Here is a 19,227-nt window from a genome sequence, read left to right on the forward strand (position 1 = left end):
AAATGTCACATTTTCACAGACTTTTCATACGGAATATTTTGTTTATATAAAAGAAAGCGACATCAGTGACACTGTCACCGGGTCAGATAAGTTTGTGGCACTATACTTAACACGCTCGTCGCTTCGCTCCTCGCTACCTATTTGAATATTTACGCCAGCCTCTGACGTGACTTGCTCGCTTCGCTCGCTTGGCTAGTGCGGTAGTTCAAAAGTAACCTAACTCGCTCGTCGCTTCGCTCCTCGCTACTTCTTTGAGTATTTACGCCGCGCCGGCCGCTGACGTGACTTGCTCGATTCGCTCGCTTGGCTAGTGCGGTAGTTCAAAAGTTAACCTAACTGGCTCGTCGCTTCGCTCCTCGCTACTTCTTTGAATATTTACGCCGGCCGCTGACGTGACTTGCTCGCTTCGCTCGCTTGGCTAGTGCGGTAGTTCAAAAGTAACCTAACTCGCTCGTCGCTTCGCTCCTCGCTACTTCTTTGAATATTTACGCAGGCCGCTGACGTAACTTGCTCGCTTCGCTCGCTTGGCTAGTGCGGTAGTTCAAAAGTTAACCTAACTCGCTCGTCGCTTCGCTCCTCGCTACTTCTTTGAATATCTACGCCGGCCGCTGACGTGACTTGCTCGCTTCGCTCGCTTGGCTAGTGCAGTAGTTCAAAAGTTAACCTAACTCGCTCGTCGCTTCGCTTCTCGCTACTTCTTTGAATATTTACGCCGGCCGCTGACGTGACTTGCTCGCTTCGCTCGCTTGGCTAGTGCGGTAGTTCAAAAGTTGACCTAACTCGCTCGTCGCTTCGCTCCTCGCTACCTATTTGAATATTTACGCCAGCCGCTGCCGTGATTCGCTCGCTTCGCTCGCTTGGCTCGTGCGGTAGTTCAAAATTTAATAAATATTTTCTACTCCGGCACGCTGTCGACCTTCGAGGTTGCGCGGTGCGCGGGCAGCAATCAGCCCGCGGCGCCGTCTTTTGCCTTTGCTATTCAATTACCCTTCCTACTATGGAAATTTCCATACAAAATTTTCGAAAAAAAAAATTTCGCTTTTTACCAAAAATTTTTATATGCCTGGAAGCGGACCAAGTTTTGAAGCATTTTTTGCTTCGGCGACCCCGACCTACCTGCCACCGGTTCAGAGAGCCGTTGAATTTCGTGATGTATGGAAAATGGAAACCGAGGGTCGGAGAGAAATTCTGAGTATGCAGTTTTGTAAATCTGGCCGATTAGAGCACAGAAATCAATTTTCAGACCGATCGTAAAGTAACCGGCGCCACCATCTTGCTTTGAAAAATTAGCCATTTTTGAAAAAAAAATTGCGACCAATTTGAAATTTCTCGATTGCCCTGGTAGCGCCCCATGTTTCTGATCATTTTTTAGTTCTACACCCCCCACCTATCTGGCGCCGTTTCGGAGAGCCGTCGAATTTCGCGTTGTACGAAACTCGGAAACCAGCGATGGAAACTCGATGATGAGTATGCCAACGTAATGTGAGGCTCGATTAAAGCCCCTGTGCCAAGTTTCAGCGCGATCGGACCAGCGATGGCCGTTTTAGCATTTGTATGGCGGCGGCCATTTTTTCCGCCATTTTGAATTTTTTTCACTATTTGTGGTAATTGCTCGAGGTCTACTACAAGTTTAGTTTGAGCACCCCAGATGTAGCTGATACCGTTTGCGCGGGCCGTTGACCGTCTCCGCGGGCTGTGAGAAAGTTCAAAATTTCGGATTTTTCTGGATATCCTGGGAGCTGGGCGAGTATGAATGCATCATTGGTGTGTTTCTCCGTTGCGCCACCTCGTCTAAATTTACGTTTTTATGGTTGCGTCAAAAATGGAAAATTTCCAAAATCGAGCGACCCACTATGGCTCCCTGGTAGCGTCCCAGGGTGGTGATCATTTTTAGTTCCGGGACCCCCCACCCAACTCGCACCGTTTCCGCGGGCCGTTGGATTTTCCAATGTATGAAAGTCAGAAACGGGGGCCCGGAGGCACTCGAACGGGGCACCGATCGATTCGCCGGCTCGATCAGAGCACGTGTGCCAAATATGAGACGTAAGGATTCATAAACGGCGATTTTGGCAAAGTACGGCGGCCATCTTGTTTTCGCGAAAATTGCCACTTTTCCACCTCCCCTGGTAATCGCCACCAGTTCCGAGCATTTTTTGTTCAGACACCCCCCCTCCAGGTATCACTGTTTTTGCGCACCTCCAGGGGTCCACTTGGTTTTCGAAGATGATCGAGATCGCTATATTTTTCCTCTGGTCACTCGGCGCACCTCTACACGATCACGTCAAAATCCCCCCAACTTTCCACGTAGTTTCCGAGAAAAGCGATGTCAGTCAGTCAGTGAGTGAGTGAGTGAGTGGTAGTGTAGCTTTATATATATATGATACTATTCAATGGCAATAATAATCTATATAAAGCATAACAAAAGAAAATATCAATCACTTTGTAAAATACACACGCAATGATATTATTTTCTAACTTATAACTGAATACAAAAGTTCGCATCAAACTTAGATTAAATCCATATGACGGTAACTATAAACACAATTATTTCCCGTAGAATATTCCAGAAGCCCGTGGAAAGTTACGGAATATCTCGCCGTGTACTTTTCCACGCAGTCAGGTGGAAAATCTAATTGATGTAATACGTTACGTACGAGTAATATTTGGAGAGGAAAGAGATCTGTACATTCAAACAGAGGAATATGAATGAATTCCTGCGTAAGAGGATTTAATACTAAAATAATGGGAAGGGTTTAAGCGAAATAGCATTTACGTGAGAATTTGTTGCCAATATTAAATAGGGTTGGAATTTAAGATGCTGTCGTCGGATGAGAGGCAGGGGAAACGAATTAGGTTGATAATAGGAATAACAAACCCCTTCACTCGAGTTTAATTCTAATTTTCCTATTGTTTGTTCTGAATTATTCTTAAATTTTCCTGCCGCAAAATATTTAATTAAAATAAAACATAAAGAAGAGACGTATTATCACAATTCACCAGCGTTAATTAAGGATTTTAAAGTACGTGAAAACACAAGTGTTACTCCAAAAAGAGAAGTCAGAAACCTCGGCTACCTGGTTTAAATGAACGCAAAAACTCACCCAACTTAGCAGAGTAAATACGAATACCATTTTGAATATGTTACGAGCACGTTACTCGTAACATATTCAAAATGGTAACAAAGGCTGAAATTTTCGCGAAATAAGCGGTATTTATTCTCGCTTAGCATTTTGATGAAAGGCAATGTACGCACAGGGAATGCTTACACGTGTGCTTTGTTGGTCCCCTGTTTTAAACTTTTAAATCACGATTATGAAGTTTTTATACGCATTAAGTCTGCGTTAATTATTTATGGCTTAGTTTTTAGCTATGAAATTATATAACTTATAGTGAATGTAGTTGCAAACGCATGTGATGATAAATTGCAACATTCTATCATTCAAAATGATGCAAATGTTTTTAAACGTACGATAAACATTAAAGATCCTCAGAAAACTCATTTGGATTCCAAAGAAAAGATTAAGTTAGTAGAAATGCACAATCGTATGTCAAAATATCTATGCAATGATTATACGATATTCCCATAATATAGTTCAACCGCAGCATACAAACGTAAATTCTTAACAGTTAGGCCCTTCGCTCATGGAGCTACTCAAAAATGACTGAACTAATCAGTAATTACGATTACAAACCAGTTACAAATTGTATCTCGCATACAACGCTACTCAAGTTATAAGGTTTCAGTCACTTGTCAATGTTTGCTCGTTCATTTTTATCATAAAAAACAAAGAAACTCGGGAAACCAGTAGCGTGGAGACCGGCACGACGCGTCGCGCGTGATTGGTTGCTAACGCGTTACTTACCAGTTAGTAACTAGTCGCGTCGTGTGCGAATCTCCATAGAACATGTATGGGCTGTGACGCTCAGGCAACTGGTTAGTAATTTGAGTTTGTGACTAGTTCTTTTTGAGTAGCTCCATGAGCGAAGGGCCTTAGAGGTTACGTCATAATTCTCAAAGTCAATCAAAATAGAATTCTAGATTTCCTTCATAAATAACACAAATACTTGGTTAAAATTACAGCATATTTGCCAAGACATGGTAAATATTATAAGAAAGATTGGACTCATGATTCGAAACGCTCGAAGCAATAGATGAAGCCATTAGACCTTACAAATATATTCGTTCAGGTGAAGAGGATAACGAGAATTCAATTTCAATAAGCGTTTCTTTCAAATCGCGTTTAGTATTCAAAAGATTAATATTATCCAAATCTTCAGAGAAATATAATTCATCTAAATCTATGACATCTTTGAAGGTTTCTTCTTTGAATTCCTGAATAATGTGGATTAGATTACAGATAATATTTACTGAAAATACTTAGGAGTTGAATCGATGAAAATTTCATTTCTATAATTAGAATTCAGAACTATATGCGGATAGTTACACTGTTACACATTTAAAATTAAACTCTAAATTACTAAATTCATACGCGATTGATATAATATTACAGCATTCCTTATAGCATTGTTTCATCTACACGAACCTCCGAAGGGGCATAGGTAATATGACTTACTATATCTTTTTTGATTAAATTTTAATTTGAAATAAAAAACTATTAGTAATCGATGCCTCCTAAGTATAATGAGTCAACTGACATTTTAGTAATTTTACAGGAGAGTGATTTGAAGGCAAATCGTTTGTATTTTAATGAAATCAAATTAATTCGAAACAAAGTAAATGTTTTTTTTTTTTAATAAAAATTGTAAGCCCTTCCTTTGGTATAAAATGATTTTGCTGATTTTTGTTTTTAAATGGCTTTTTTTGTAGATGGCTGGGTATACGCCGGCGGGACTCAATAGTGAAATGGTTTAACTACCAGTTATATTTATGTACGTTGTTCATCAAAATCTATCGTTAACACCAAAATCACATGAAATAATGATTGTCATTTTATTAATTTAATTTTACTTTTGTTTGTTTTCGGGTTTGTTTATCTCAATAAATAATAAAATGCTGAAATTATGTCACTTGACTCATTATACTAGGAAAGTAATTAGCAAAGTTAACATTTGAAACCTCAACGTATACTGGACCAATGTAATTTACTGAGGTTTATTTTTAGGAATCTTTTTTTGTAATACCTTTTGATGTGTGGGATTAATAAAAGCTAGGAAGAAGAACATGAATAAGAAACCAATAACAACTCATTTTGAAGAATCACAATGTATTTTTAGCCATAATTAAGTAGGAATATCTTTTTAACATAATAGCTTTACTAAACGCTACAACGTGAACAAATCGCTATTAAAAAATATCAATTGGTAACTTACGTTTAACAATAATGAAAATTATAGAAATTAATAACGTAGTAATCCAGACATTTCTAGTGCTTAACAAATTAAAAATCAGTCGTTAGATCCATTAGAATCTATTCTAAAAGCTACAAGTAAAAACAAATCAACATTTAACAAATTAACAATGTTCCATCATCAAAGAGAAATAAATTAATAACGTAACAGTCTAAGGCATTTCTAATACACAAAAATATAAATTTTAACAAATTATAGTCATATATCTATAATCATAAGTCAGAATCGCTGTCGTTAGCTGCATTAGAGTTCGTTGAAATCAAATTATTATAAAATAAATGATAGGTACTCTTTAGGAATTACCAGTGTCTTACAAAGATCCATCAAATCTTTGTGCTTATTTTGGTCAACAGGAATGGGTATCTGATAAGCTAAAGAAATATTATTATCTACGTCAATATTTAACTCTTTTCTATTTCGTGTAGCTTTTGATATCTTTACACAATCTATCTACTTGTAACAACATCTTGGTATCTCGTTTTACAAAACAGCCTATATGGATAATCCGCTTAAACTAGTTCTTCTGTTACTTTATTCCAAGGCATTTTTGATCCATCATTGGTAGTTGTCCAGTTGTTTATAAGTTATAGCTTTGATTTAAAGTGAGTGAGACACTTTAGTAACTTTGTATGGCTTTTCATCGGATTTGGCAAAACTAAAAGCTGTAGCTGTCTTTCGTCTGTCTTTCAATTATAGCGTGCATACTGTCGCCTTCATTTGGACCCACTAATAGAAAGCTATGACTAATATATAACAAACTTTGAACTAGCTAGTTCAAAGTTTGTTATAGATATATTATACATATTATAATACATTAAGAATATAATTCTGTTTCTATTTATTTTGGCCTCCACAGTTGTCTGACCTAAACCGGTAATCTTTGACACCATTACCCACCGTGTCTTCTATAAACTTGAAAACACAGCTGGAAATTTCATTAGCGCCTCTCTTTGCTGTCTGTTGTCATAAAAAACAATAACCATAATATCATTCATTCATGTCATCAATCATCATAATATCATCGATTCCTGTGTAAATTTTTAAAATTTTCGCGCCCTGTTTGACTGCATTCTGTTAATATTATTAATTTAACATGTTAAAGAACAATTATTATCTAAAATGGCGAGCTTACTTGCCGCCATTCATAGTCTACTGAGCCGATATAAACTTGTATATCGATACAAGTTTATTGTGTACCCCCTCACGCCCCGCGTACACTGGTACAATGTCATTTAGATCAGTTTACGATGTACGATTTTAACTGATGTTGAAATTGATTTAGTATACGTGAAATTATCTCGGTAATTATTGTACTTTTTTAATTTTTTTTAACACGAACGTTTAGATCACGATTTATCATGTTCGTTTTTATAAAAATATGAAAATACCTAAATTTGTTAGTTGACTCAGTATACTTAGGAGGCATCGTAATTATCTCTAACAGAAGCTGCATATGATGACTACTAAACTGTCCCTATAACTTGATGATGGATTAGACAATAGTATCAGTCCAACAGTTTTTGCTTTGCAAATTAACAAACATATCCATAGATTATCAAACATGCAATATATTTTATTCACACAAGATATTTCAAATAAATCCATCACGAATAATTATCCTCGGAACTGCGATACCTAAAATAGAACTTTGTTATATTCTATTAAATGTATTTCAATCAACCCGCACATTATTATCAATTCACAATAATTATTATTAATCTATTGATAAAATTTATATCGCAACAAGTAAATCAGTTTAATTTACAATAAGCTGGTTTGATTGTTTATTGTCCCAGAATTTTCCAGGAAGTTTTATATTACTGCGATATAAACTATTATTATATTGTAATATGAACGCTAAGAGAATCTAACCACAATTTTGATTACCCTAATATTTATTAAAAAAAAATTATAATCGTTTCCTAAATAATAAGCAAACATACGCACCATACTGATTCACTCAATCCTCCTTTTTAAAATAGAATCACGCAAAATCCCGAACATGTTCCACTGCTATTTGATAGTATCCCCAAGCAAGGTCAATAAGCAAAATCACTCACTGGGGTCCTTAACAGCCGTGATGACCAGCTTGAAGCCGTTCGCGTCAGTCCCCCAGTTGTCTGTGACATACTTGAGTGTCACGAAGTTGCTGCGCGTGAACAGCGCGCCGACCTGCTGCTTGGTGTTCCGGCAGGAGAGGTCGGCCTGTAATTTTGTTTATACATTATATACAATATAAATACGTGAATACACATACAAGTAGATGAGAATAATGGAATACACAAGAATTTATGGCATCTTCTGAAAAATAAAATCAGAATAATACATGAAAAAAAGACAACTTGAGACCGAAATCCAGAGATAAGGATGGTGGATTTGTGTGTGCATATGGGCGACGCTGATCAATTTACATTTGGAGAATATTTTTGAAATGAAATGAAATGAAATGAAATGAAATGATTTATTTGTATGAATTGTGGTTACAAAGCAAAGTTATAATAAATTTCACGTCCGCACAATTCGCCAACAATTGGCATACAAATATTTAAATTTTATAATTTAAACTAATTCACGTGAGTTATTATTTTTTTATTTATTTTGAATACATTAATATTTTATTTGGGTTTAGGAATATTTGTTTTTTGATTGTGTCTACGTAATGTTTCGATATTTCAATCTTTTTAACAGCTAAATGAGTGAAATCGTTAAAAGTGTAAACGAAGATTTGTCGGCGCCAAATTATGTCTTTAAAATTCAGTAAGGCGTTCAGCATGTCCATAGTTTACTTAGCATATTATGCCGTAGGCTAAATCCAGCGTATAATTAAACAAATCTGCATAATGCTCTCTTATTACTAAAATCATCAAACCTCAAGTCTATATCATCCAACCAGCGAGGAGCAATATTTCCTTCATCGAGCGGGCTTAGTGAGCGATCGGGGTTTTATATCGCTGTCATATTTCAGAGAGATATGGGGGAGACGTGACCACCCCGGATTTAGACCACCCCCCACCACGTCCCCCCACCCCGCCCTTGTCTCGTGCATCAAAAGAGCTACTTGCATCAAAATTTTGCATTCCAGACCCGATCCTTCGCTGGGAATTTTATTAAGTCGACGGTATATTAAAATTCCTTATAGGAATTCGTATTCTTTCCTCGGAGATCGAATATTTTACACCTTTATAAAGGTTATAGCTCTATTATGGAAGGTTCCTTCCGGCTTTATTACATTCCTTTGTTTTTAAACACAGTGTTATTTCTAAAGAAAGGAAGCTATTTTTCAGGCATGTTGGATGTTTGCCTTTCGTTTGGAATACCTTTTGTGAGATCTTTTGAATTGTGTACTTTATTAGATATAATTATCGTCTTAAAAATTTGATTTTCCTTAACTTTAATATAAATAATCGAGCCTCATTTATTTTTAACTTTTTTCCTGTTGTCTAAGAAAGAAGATACTGATAAACTTTGTAAACTTCTTAAATTGAGGTTTCTATGAATTGCTGTATTTAAAAATTGTATTAAAACATTGCAATATACTTTGCCGAATATATGTTTCATTACAATAATAATTATGTAAAGTGGAAAGATGATCACGGTTATTATATTAGCGATTATTCGCCTGAATTCTAGTAACGGCCACTTCATACATAACTAAACCTGAACTAAAGTTCACAATTAAGCACTATTATTGCATCGATATCCAATACGGTCTAGAATAAAACAGCTATACTCGACCCGTTAAAACACCAAGTCACATTAGCCCAGTCAATTTCCTAGCGAGTAAGCGCTCCAAGTCTTATAACTTTCATGATGTAAAGCGCTCGTACAGAACGCCCGCTGAATTTAAAGCAGCTGCATTTTCTGTCCACGTCCGAATTATTAAGCGCTGAATAAGGCTCATGTCGCTTTAAAACTTCATTCTTCTCAACAGCTGTTTTGGCTGTTTGTGTATTTTTTATTCGAGTCGTGGCGTTTTAACATTATGCTGCGACGTCTCAATTAGTATTAATCTTTGTTTGCATTGTTAAATAGAACAATTTTTTAGTTGTACAAAAATGTTTTTCTTGGCTTTCTACATGTAAATTTTCAAGGTTTAGGAGGACAACCAATCTAGACGAAAAACTACCTGGCTTCTTATTAGAATATTATTATATTCATCTTGTGTACAATTATATACATTTACTATTATATAGTCCTTTTTTAATACATATTAAAGGCTTTAATTTGTATGCTATTGAAATATAATAAGGTAACGTATTTTATTTGATAAAATTTACTTTTCAACTGATATACTTAAATAAAAATCTTCTATACTTAAATGTTAATTCTGTAAACTTTTTTAGAACACTTATAACACAGCAACAACTAACAAAATATATACAAAATGTTATTTTTTCGAATATAGACAAAAAATTTAGAACTTTTAAACAATTAATAGAGGTATTTGCAAAGCGACATGCTGACGCTAACAAAGCTTTGTATGCGTAACAAAGCGCTTTGTAACAAACAGAATAGATGATTTTAACCTAGTATGTATACATATTTTTAACTTTCCATGTTCACTTAAATATGTATGAAGATAAATGCTTTGTAAAGCCAGTTTTTCCCGCCTGAAAGAAGTATAAAAAATTTAAGGCCTTTTTTATTAGGCATTCTATAACACTTAATTTTTAGTCCATATTTTGACAGAAGATTAAGAAGAATATACTAATAAGTTTCTGAGTATTACAAAGAGGAGTGTCTTTGAGAAGTAAAGCTATTTCTAATTCGTAACGAATTCAAACCTATAACCTACCTTTATAAATTTATTTATTCTTAAATATTGTAGTAACTGCTACAGAAATGATTATTTATGTGTCAGAATGTAATATTACGAATATAACACAAAGTTATACTGAAACATTCCCAACCATAATCTCAGTATCAAACGCACCACATCAACAAATATGACCAAGGTAGCATAGTTAGTAGTTAGGCAGGTGGTCACAACTCACAACTTTGCCCTTTGTCTTTCTCCTGTGGCCCCTTTGATCTGTTAAAGTTTATTGTTTATAACTAACAACGCTTCGGTAGCGTTATTTAACATTTTACACGTGTTAGTGGAAACTATTTTAATCCACTTGTATAATTATTATATATTATATTAAGTACTTTGTATATTATATAATTCCTTGTAGGTATTGAGTACTAATAATTATAGCATACTAAACATAATATCTATTATGTTTCTTCATTGATCTATTCTAGTTCTACACGGTTATATATTTCTTTGGCTGTTTATTTTTTTGTGTTTCATCTAATTAATAAACGTAAAAAATACAAAAAAGAACGTTAAATTAATAAATCGTAAGCTACAAATTTTGGTTGTAAGAATTAAATAATATTATCAACCATTTGATTTTCCAAAAACAAAAGATCAAACCAAGCTACAATTCTGTTTAATTCCATTCTCACTCGAAGCCCCTTAGCAACCAGCAATTTCCAAATCGGATTTATTCCAATTATCACTCAACAATATGTCCAATCGCCACACAAATATTTGAAACAATCGTAATTAAAATTAAATCAGAACAATTACAACCTTTGATTAAATGAAACAAATTCAGCAAAGAGTGAAATAAACAATGCCATAGCAATTACTCCCTTCAAAAAGCGTAGTTAAGATCCGACAAAAGGGGAATTACACGTTTTAATATCACCACGTTTAATTTTTTCGAGTCTCTCAACAATATTTGACAGAGGTCTAAATACGGAACTTTCGCTATTACCGTAATAACCTTAAGAGTTCAAAAGAAGTTGGCGTTAACTGTGAGCTTGTTACTCTGAACTAGGTTTAATTCGTTAGGTTTTGTTCCCATTGCTATGTTGAATTGATTAATTACTTTTGCAATGCTTTACTTAAGATATTCTTTAAAGCTTATTAAATCATACTCGTACTTAAGAATCACCTCAGACTACAGAATAGATAAAGTCATATTCTCATGGTCAGCCATTTTTGATAAGTGTTGACGAATGCAGTGTTGTGTAAAAACTATTCTCACATTAATAAAACAGAAAACAGAAAATCCAACATCTATAAACATAATCTATACATATAATAAAATCGTAGGAAAGTCAAAACTGTACATTGAATATTTTTTTAAAAGAATACATAATCCATGATCTATAATCGATATAGAAGCCAAAAATATAGTTTTTAGAATTTTTGTCTGTTTGTCTGTTTGTCTGTTTGTCTGTTTGTCTGTATGTTTGTCCGAGCTAATCTCGAAAAGTACTGCATAGATTGACTTCAAATTTTGCATGAATATTACTAACAGGTCATGTGAGGTTTTTTTAAACATATTATCATGCTATCACCTCCGGGGGAGGAGCTGTGAACCTTTACTTTTCTTACGTATTCCGTGTACTACGACAGCGTACAATCTAAAGACTCATGTTTAAATGTTGTTTTTGAGTAAGCCATGCTATTATCTAGCTTTACACTATAAAAACTACGTCATTTACGTAATTTGGGCAGAGAAACTGTTTAATGAATCTTAGTACTATAAAGACAAATTTGATTCAGCGCCATCTATGAGATTTCGTAAAAATCAAATCAATTTACATGTTAACACTACTGGACACAATGTTAAAAATTAATAATTTAAATATAATTATGTTATTTATTTATTTAACTCTTTAACCCATAATAAATCTTCCCTTCCCTATAAGGTGCGCTTATATAATTCGTGTGAATATACTACATTTTTAAAAGTGAGGGTAGATGTATATTATTTTAAGTCAAACTAGACACCATTACAGTTAATCTAAAATTGATTGTGTTCATTGGTTACATTTTTAAAAATCTTCGTGTTTTAATAATTCGATCACGAGGCGGGACTCTAATACAAAAAGGTTAGTTCGTTGATAATTATTATTCCTTCATCATTTACATGTTGTTAGTAAAAATATACTTTGACTGTTAATACTTTTGTTCAGTATTTATCTGTATGATTATTGCTTGGTAATTAATATATTTTCATGTCGTATACCTAATTATAAACATAAGTGTGATGTGAAACTAGCTGGATTTATTTTTACACACTCACAGTCTTATATTTTGTGTTAATGTTAAAATAGTATTAATAGTGTAAATCATAATATTTTTTCAACGTTAAAAATATTTCCTTTTTTCTGATGGTGTTGCCATCGAATTAAACCGCGCTGTCGTTTCGTTCACAAAAAGTCATGTTATTAGGACCGAATATGTAGCCGCCTCAACTTACGGAAACGAGAGTAACCTGCGTTGTCTGTTAGTTATTATATAGTCGAATTTAACGTTACATGGAAATTGGAATCTAAATATATGTATACCTACTTATATTAAATCTGTAGAGGTCAATTCTGCACATGAAATATATTTCCTAAATAACTATCACGAGGTGATTAGAGATCGACATCGACGTCAAAAATGTTTGTCCGTCTGTCTGTCTGTATAACCGTTATAGAAACAAAAACTACTCGACGGATTTAAACGAAACTTGGTACAATTATTTTTCATATTCGTGAGCAGAGCAGCAACTCCATTTTTAAGCTTTCGTCGCGTGTGCGTTCTTAATGCGTGTATCTTAATGGTTAAAGCTACACAGAAATCAAGTATGAAAGAAATGTTCTCCATATTATATAAAAAATATCTCCCGACATCATAAATGTCTATCTTTTATGGTTGAGCTTAGGAGTTCAAAGCTTTCTGATTATATTTGTCTACTAGCTGTCCCCGCGACTTCGTTCACGTGGAATAGTGACTATGGGACCTATGACCATGGGCTCAGGGTGGGGCAACAATAAAAAATCATTTTTATTTTCATGCTCCCACTCCCGCGCCCACTCACACTCCCACGCCATATGCCACGTTCAGTCCCAATCCCACGCCCACGCCCACTCCCCTTCACAATTAGTACCTACCAGATCAAAGCCAGGGTAAGCGCCCCACCCAGCCCCACCGTGGCTACGCCCATGCTGAATTACTACTTAACATACAATTATTGAGTAAATACGTACAACCATACTGTACTGTTGTACTACCATAAATAATTAAAAGAATTGTTATTAAAATTTCTTACTAAACTGAGCTAAAAAACTTACGTACCAAATTATTAAAGAAAATCAAGAAATGAAATGCCTAACCTATACCAAATAGTTACTACATATTGTAATTAAAAATTATGATTAGTATATAATATCGAAAATCAAAAAAGAAATGCCTAACTAATTCTACGTAAAATTTCTTTTAAATTATGTCATATTATTTTTTAGGAACCAGGGGGGGGGGAGAGGAGCAAATTCTATTTCCTTCCTTTCTTAAACGGATGTTTTTAATAATCTATGGTGTAGCCAGTAGCCACTGATCAGCTTAATCGATACTCAGTTTTTATCAAATCCAGAAACAAATCCAAATTAGATCTTTCCTGTCTCACGCACGTAACTAAAGGCTGAAGAGAGAGAGAGCACGTAACTAAACCGTTTAGACGAAGAAAAGTGTATAGAAAAAGGAATAAATAATTTCATAAACTTCCCGACGATCTTTAAAAATAAATTATAACTTTCATTTTTTTCATTCCCACTTTTACCCCTATGTAGGTATAATAAGTGGATGAACCAATTTTGATACACTTTATCTAAGAACCAGCGTCGGAAAATATTCTGCCTAACAAAAAAAACCGCATCTAATTCGGTTTACCTGTTAGCCAGCTACGGTGCCATAGACAGACACACACACACACACAGAAATACATAGCGGTCAAACACATAACACCAGTCTTTTTGCGTCGGGGGTTAAAAATATAATACGACATAATTTAAAGGACATTTTATGTGGAAAATTTACCTATACACCAGGGTAGATAATTTTTGAAACAAAAAAAAATCGCAGTAGGATGAAACCCATTAGAAAAGGATATGATAAAAATGTAAGGAAAAATAAATTACGGTCAATCGGAGTTCGGGAAGTGGGAGGGGGGGAGCTTTTAAGAGAAAAAAATGGTTTCTCTCGATTTCTCGATAATAATAACACCTGCTAATTTTTTTCTACATATTTTAATTGTACAGACACCACTTTTCCACAATTTTATTATATGTATTGATGATGATGATTGAGATTATAACACTCTTAGTCCGTTTTAATTTTTATTCACCCGCATCAGTGCCACCTAAAAAATCTTTATATATCGAAATTCGAGCAAAGTTAAGAAAATGAGAAATAAGAGTTCTCAAGGATCGTTAGAGATAAGAGGCTTACTATTGACCGAAAACAACATGTGTTATGCCGAACCTGAAACCGCTTCACAACGAGAATTGCGGCTCACAGCTGACCGCGAACGGCATGTACTATCCTGTGAGACCGAAACCTTCACTGAGGGTATATATAACGTCTCACAGCTGATCGCAAATGGCATATTGTACTATCCCGTGAGACCGAAACCCTCACTGAGAGGGAATTACGTCTCACAGCTGATCACGATCGTCATATTTTATCTCGAGAATTCTGAAACTTTTACTCAATATGAAGACCGTTTGACAAATAATAGGGTGTTGAATCACTAGGGGATCACTGAATTAAAACACTCACACACTTGTAAAAAATCAAACTATATTTCATATAACCAGAAAAATACTTATGAAATATTAAAAGTATTTCTATAGCGCGAGTTAATATGCGAGTGAATACACCTAGCGGCATCTGTTGGCCGAACATTGTAACTTCAACCTATGAGTAAACAACTAAACATTCCGCCCACCGAGGACTTGTCCTCCTTATCAATATAAATACTTATATGTGAACAAATTATACAAAGAAAAATGAAGTTACGGTCTTAACACTACAATACATTCTCTGTGAACAGATCTATTACTCGATACAATACAAAAGTATAAATAATAAAAGTAAAAAATAAAACCGAAAATAACTTCTCAACATTACCTAATGTAAAACAAAAAAAAACTTATTAGACGTGCTCAGATCTGCCGCCCACCGTGAAATAACTTGGATACAAAAAAATAATCATTTAGGCAATACACAAACTTTACTTAAAGCGCGTTTAAATAGACCGTTCTTACATTTCACAGTAACTACACGAGTGATTTTATCTGGGCCCGGGTGTTTGTCGACGATTTTACCTAATGCCCATTTACAAGGCGGCAGCTGTTCATCTCTTAAAACAACAATATCGCCAATATTTGGTTCAGGCGTTTTAGTGGTCCATTTTTGACGATGGGCCATCGTTACTAAATATTCTTTGGACCATCTTGTCCAAAATTCATTAACCATTTTCTGTACTGTTTTCCATCTCTCTAGATGAGATATGTTTTGGACAAGATGATTTTCATCTGGAATGTTAATGAGGGGTTCTCCGACTAGAAAATGGCCTGGTGTCAGGGGTAGGGGATCGTCTGGATTGTCATTAAGTAAAGTAATAGGACGCGAGTTTAAGCAAGCTTCGATTTGGTGAAGTACAGTAGTAAGTTCCTCGTAGGTTAACGTACTATCACCTATGACCTTACGCAAATGTGTTTTAACGCATCGTACCCCTGCCTCCCACAATCCACCAAAATTTGGCGAATATGGAGGGATGTAATGCCACGTCGTAGATTCGTAAGACAACAAATCCACTAATTCATTGGGATTTTCTTTACGTGCCTCCCGTAACATGCTTTGCAAGAGTTTGTCTGCTCCTACAAAATTGGTAGCATTGTCGCTATATAAATCCTGGCAGTGACCTCGCCTTGATGTAAATCTTCGGAATGCAGCTATAAATCCTTTTGCCGTCAAATCAGAAACTGCTTCCAAATGAATAGCTCGGGTCACCATGCACACGAAAATACAAATGTACCCTTTATAGGCTTTGGAACCACGACCTGGAGAGAAACGCATTAATATAGGTCCAGCGTAATCAACTCCGGCAGATCTAAACGGTTTGCTCGGATTTAATCGAACATCTGGGAGTTCACCCATTATTTGCGTTTTCTGAGCTTTAGAATGACGTAAACATGTGATACAACTTCTATAGAATTTTTTGACACGGTCTCTTGCTCGTAGAATCCAATATTTTGCTCTAATAACATTGAGCATGAGTTGAGGGCCTCCATGGAGAGTACGACTGTGAGTATCCGAAATTATTAGTGTAGCCAAATGACTTCTTCCGGGAATAATAATAGGATGTTGTTTAATTCTTCCACCAACTCGCACAATACCTTTTTCGTCCAAAAAAGGCGTGAGTTTGTGAAGAACGCTCTTCTTTGTAACGTAGCCTTTTGATGACAGATGTTTTATATCTTCAGCAAATTCGTGGTGTTGAACTTGTTTGATACACATAAATAAAGTCTCGTTCAATTCATTAGATGTTAAGTACTTCGGTAATTTAGATTTTTCTCTATTAAAAATTCTACGACACCATGCCATGACTCTCAACATTTTAAACAACGACGAAAATCTAATCCACTCAAAATCTTCTTCCTTCTGACGTTGAACACAAAATGATTTAGTATTTCTTTCTTCTTCTGTATCTGGTATAATCGGTTGATCGATATCAATTGTAAAATTACACAACCAGTCAGGACCCTTCCACCAAAGTGAGTAATCCTTTAATTCTGTAGATTTAAGACCACGAGAGGCGCAGTCCGCTGGATTCGATTCCGAAGGTACATGTCCCCACTGATTATAATCTAAAATGGTAAGTATTGTCGATACTCTATTGCTCACAAATGTAGCCCAACGAGATGAGTGACCTTTCAACCATGCAAGGACTACAGTTGAATCCGTCCAAGCGTAAGTATTTTCTTTAATTATACCCATGACTTGGGCGACCTCAGACACGAGTTTAGCTGCAAGTGTCGCACCGCAGAGCTCTAATCGTGGAATGGATATTTCTTTGTCGATAGGTGCAACTTTAGTCTTCGCTGTGATTAAGGTAACATGCACAGATTTGTCAAGTTTATTAACAACTCGTAGATAAATTGCTGCTGCGTATGCAGCTTTAGAAGCATCCGAAAATGCGTGTAGCTCCATATCGCAATCTTTGCTTGTATTAAGCCAGCGTGGAATTACGATATTCTTCAGATCATTCAACTCTTTCCTGAAATTAGTCCATTCTATCAATAGGTCTTCTGTCAAATTTGCATCCCAGTCTAATCCTGCTTTCCATACCTTCTGTATAAATATCTTTGCTTTAACTACTACTGGTGCTATCCAACCTATCGGATCATATAATCGAGCTATATCAGATAATATTTGGCGCTTCGTTACAGGATGTTGACCATCTGGTAAATTAATTGTATATTCGAAATTATCAGTCTCTCTATTCCAAGATAATCCGAGAACTTTAAATTGATTATCTGATTTGATGCGTACGGAATCATCACTCATTTTATCTTTACCAATTTTACTTAGAAAGTTGGTGTCATTGCTACTCCACTTTTGCATTTGAAAACCACCAGACTTCATTAGACTATTCATTTCATCGTATATGTGTAAAGCTTCATCTAGATTTTCGCATCCGGTCATTAAGTCGTCGATGTAAAAATCACGCTGAGTAATATCCGATGCAGTAGGGAACCTGAGCTGCTCTTGTTTTGCTAATGTCTGTAATGTCTTAACTGCTAAATAAGGAGCACAAGCAGTTCCAAAAGTTAAGGTCAATAATTTATAATGCTTAATTGGTTGATTTGAGTCATTTCTCCACACGATCCTTTGATAGTTGGTGTCTTCGTCTTTCACCAATATTTGTCGATACATCTTCACCAAATCACCTATGATACATACACGATGAGTTCTCCACCTCATAAGCAGATGTCTCAAATCTTGCTGTAGTTTAGGACCTATGTGCAGATCGTCGTTTAAAGATACATCATTGACACCTTTCGATGATGCATTAAATACGACTCTCACCTTAGTAGTGTCCTTTTCCTTCCTTACTACAGCGTGATGAGGTAAATAAACTGCCTTGGGGTTATCGATATCTGTCTCTTTAATTTCTATCATATGATTTAGTTCCAAATATTCACCTAAAACTTTTCGGTAATCTTCGTATAATTCTAAATTTTGTTTAAGTCTTCTTTCTAACGCTTTCAATTTTCTTACTGCTATGTCTTTTGAATTTCCATACATGCATTGAGGATCGTCACTAGTGAATGGTAGCTTAACTACAAATCTTCCGTCTGAATTTCTCGTAGTTGTTGCGTCATATAACTCTTCACACTTTATTTCACTTGGCGATAATTTTCTTTCTATACTGTCTGGTTCTGCTTCCATTTCAAAAAACTTCTTTAAAAGCTCGTCGCTTCTTTCTTGAACATGCATAGTTATACTTCTATTTGTTAATCTTTCTGAACTTTGGGGAAGCTTACCCGATAAAATCCATCCTAATGTAGTTTCTTGCGCTACTAGACCCTGTGAATTTTTAAGCACACCATTAAGTAAAATTTCACTGTAAATATCAGCTCCTAAAAGAACGTCTATTTTACCTGGAATATTATAACTTGGGTCAGCCAATGTAAGAGGTACATCTGGCCAACTGGGCGTATGCAATCTATGAGATGGAATATGAGTAGTCAACGAACTTAAAACGTGAGCATTTACTTGGATTGTGGTAGACGGGTTGTGATACGATTCAATGAATAATGACACCATGTATTTACTCCTAGATAAACCCTCACCAAGACCTGACACCAAACCATTTATGGGAATGCGTGGAAGTCCAAGTAATTGTACAGTTTTCTCAGAAATGAACGATGCTTGTGAGCCTTGATCAAGCAGCGCTCTCACTATATGTTTAACACCATTTCTAGAATACGCTTTGATTATAGCTGTGGCGAGAACCACAT

The 19,227-nt window shown here is 35.5% G+C and overlaps 1 protein-coding gene across 6 annotated transcripts in view; it reads right to left on the reverse strand.

Moving 5' to 3' along the window:
* The window catches only part of loaf (low-density lipoprotein receptor domain containing lost and found), a 94,346-nt gene that overhangs the window by 7,622 nt on the left and 67,497 nt on the right, over positions 1-19,227 (reverse strand). For all 6 annotated transcript variants that reach the window (XR_016317451.1, XM_089709605.1, XM_089709591.1 and 3 more), the window contains exon 3: positions 7,431-7,575. Coding sequence is in view for 5 of the 6 variants with exons in the window: in XM_089709605.1 (XP_089565731.1) it covers positions 7,431-7,575 (145 nt within the window). In the remaining variant the exon portion in view is untranslated. The remainder of the gene's footprint in view (positions 1-7,430; positions 7,576-19,227) is intronic.

Source organism: Colias philodice, chromosome 2 (assembly GCF_061535455.1).
Source record: "Colias philodice isolate Cphi_HAF_F1 chromosome 2, ilColPhil1 Martin Lab GWU primary, whole genome shotgun sequence".
Classification (NCBI taxonomy): domain Eukaryota; kingdom Metazoa; phylum Arthropoda; class Insecta; order Lepidoptera; family Pieridae; genus Colias; species Colias philodice.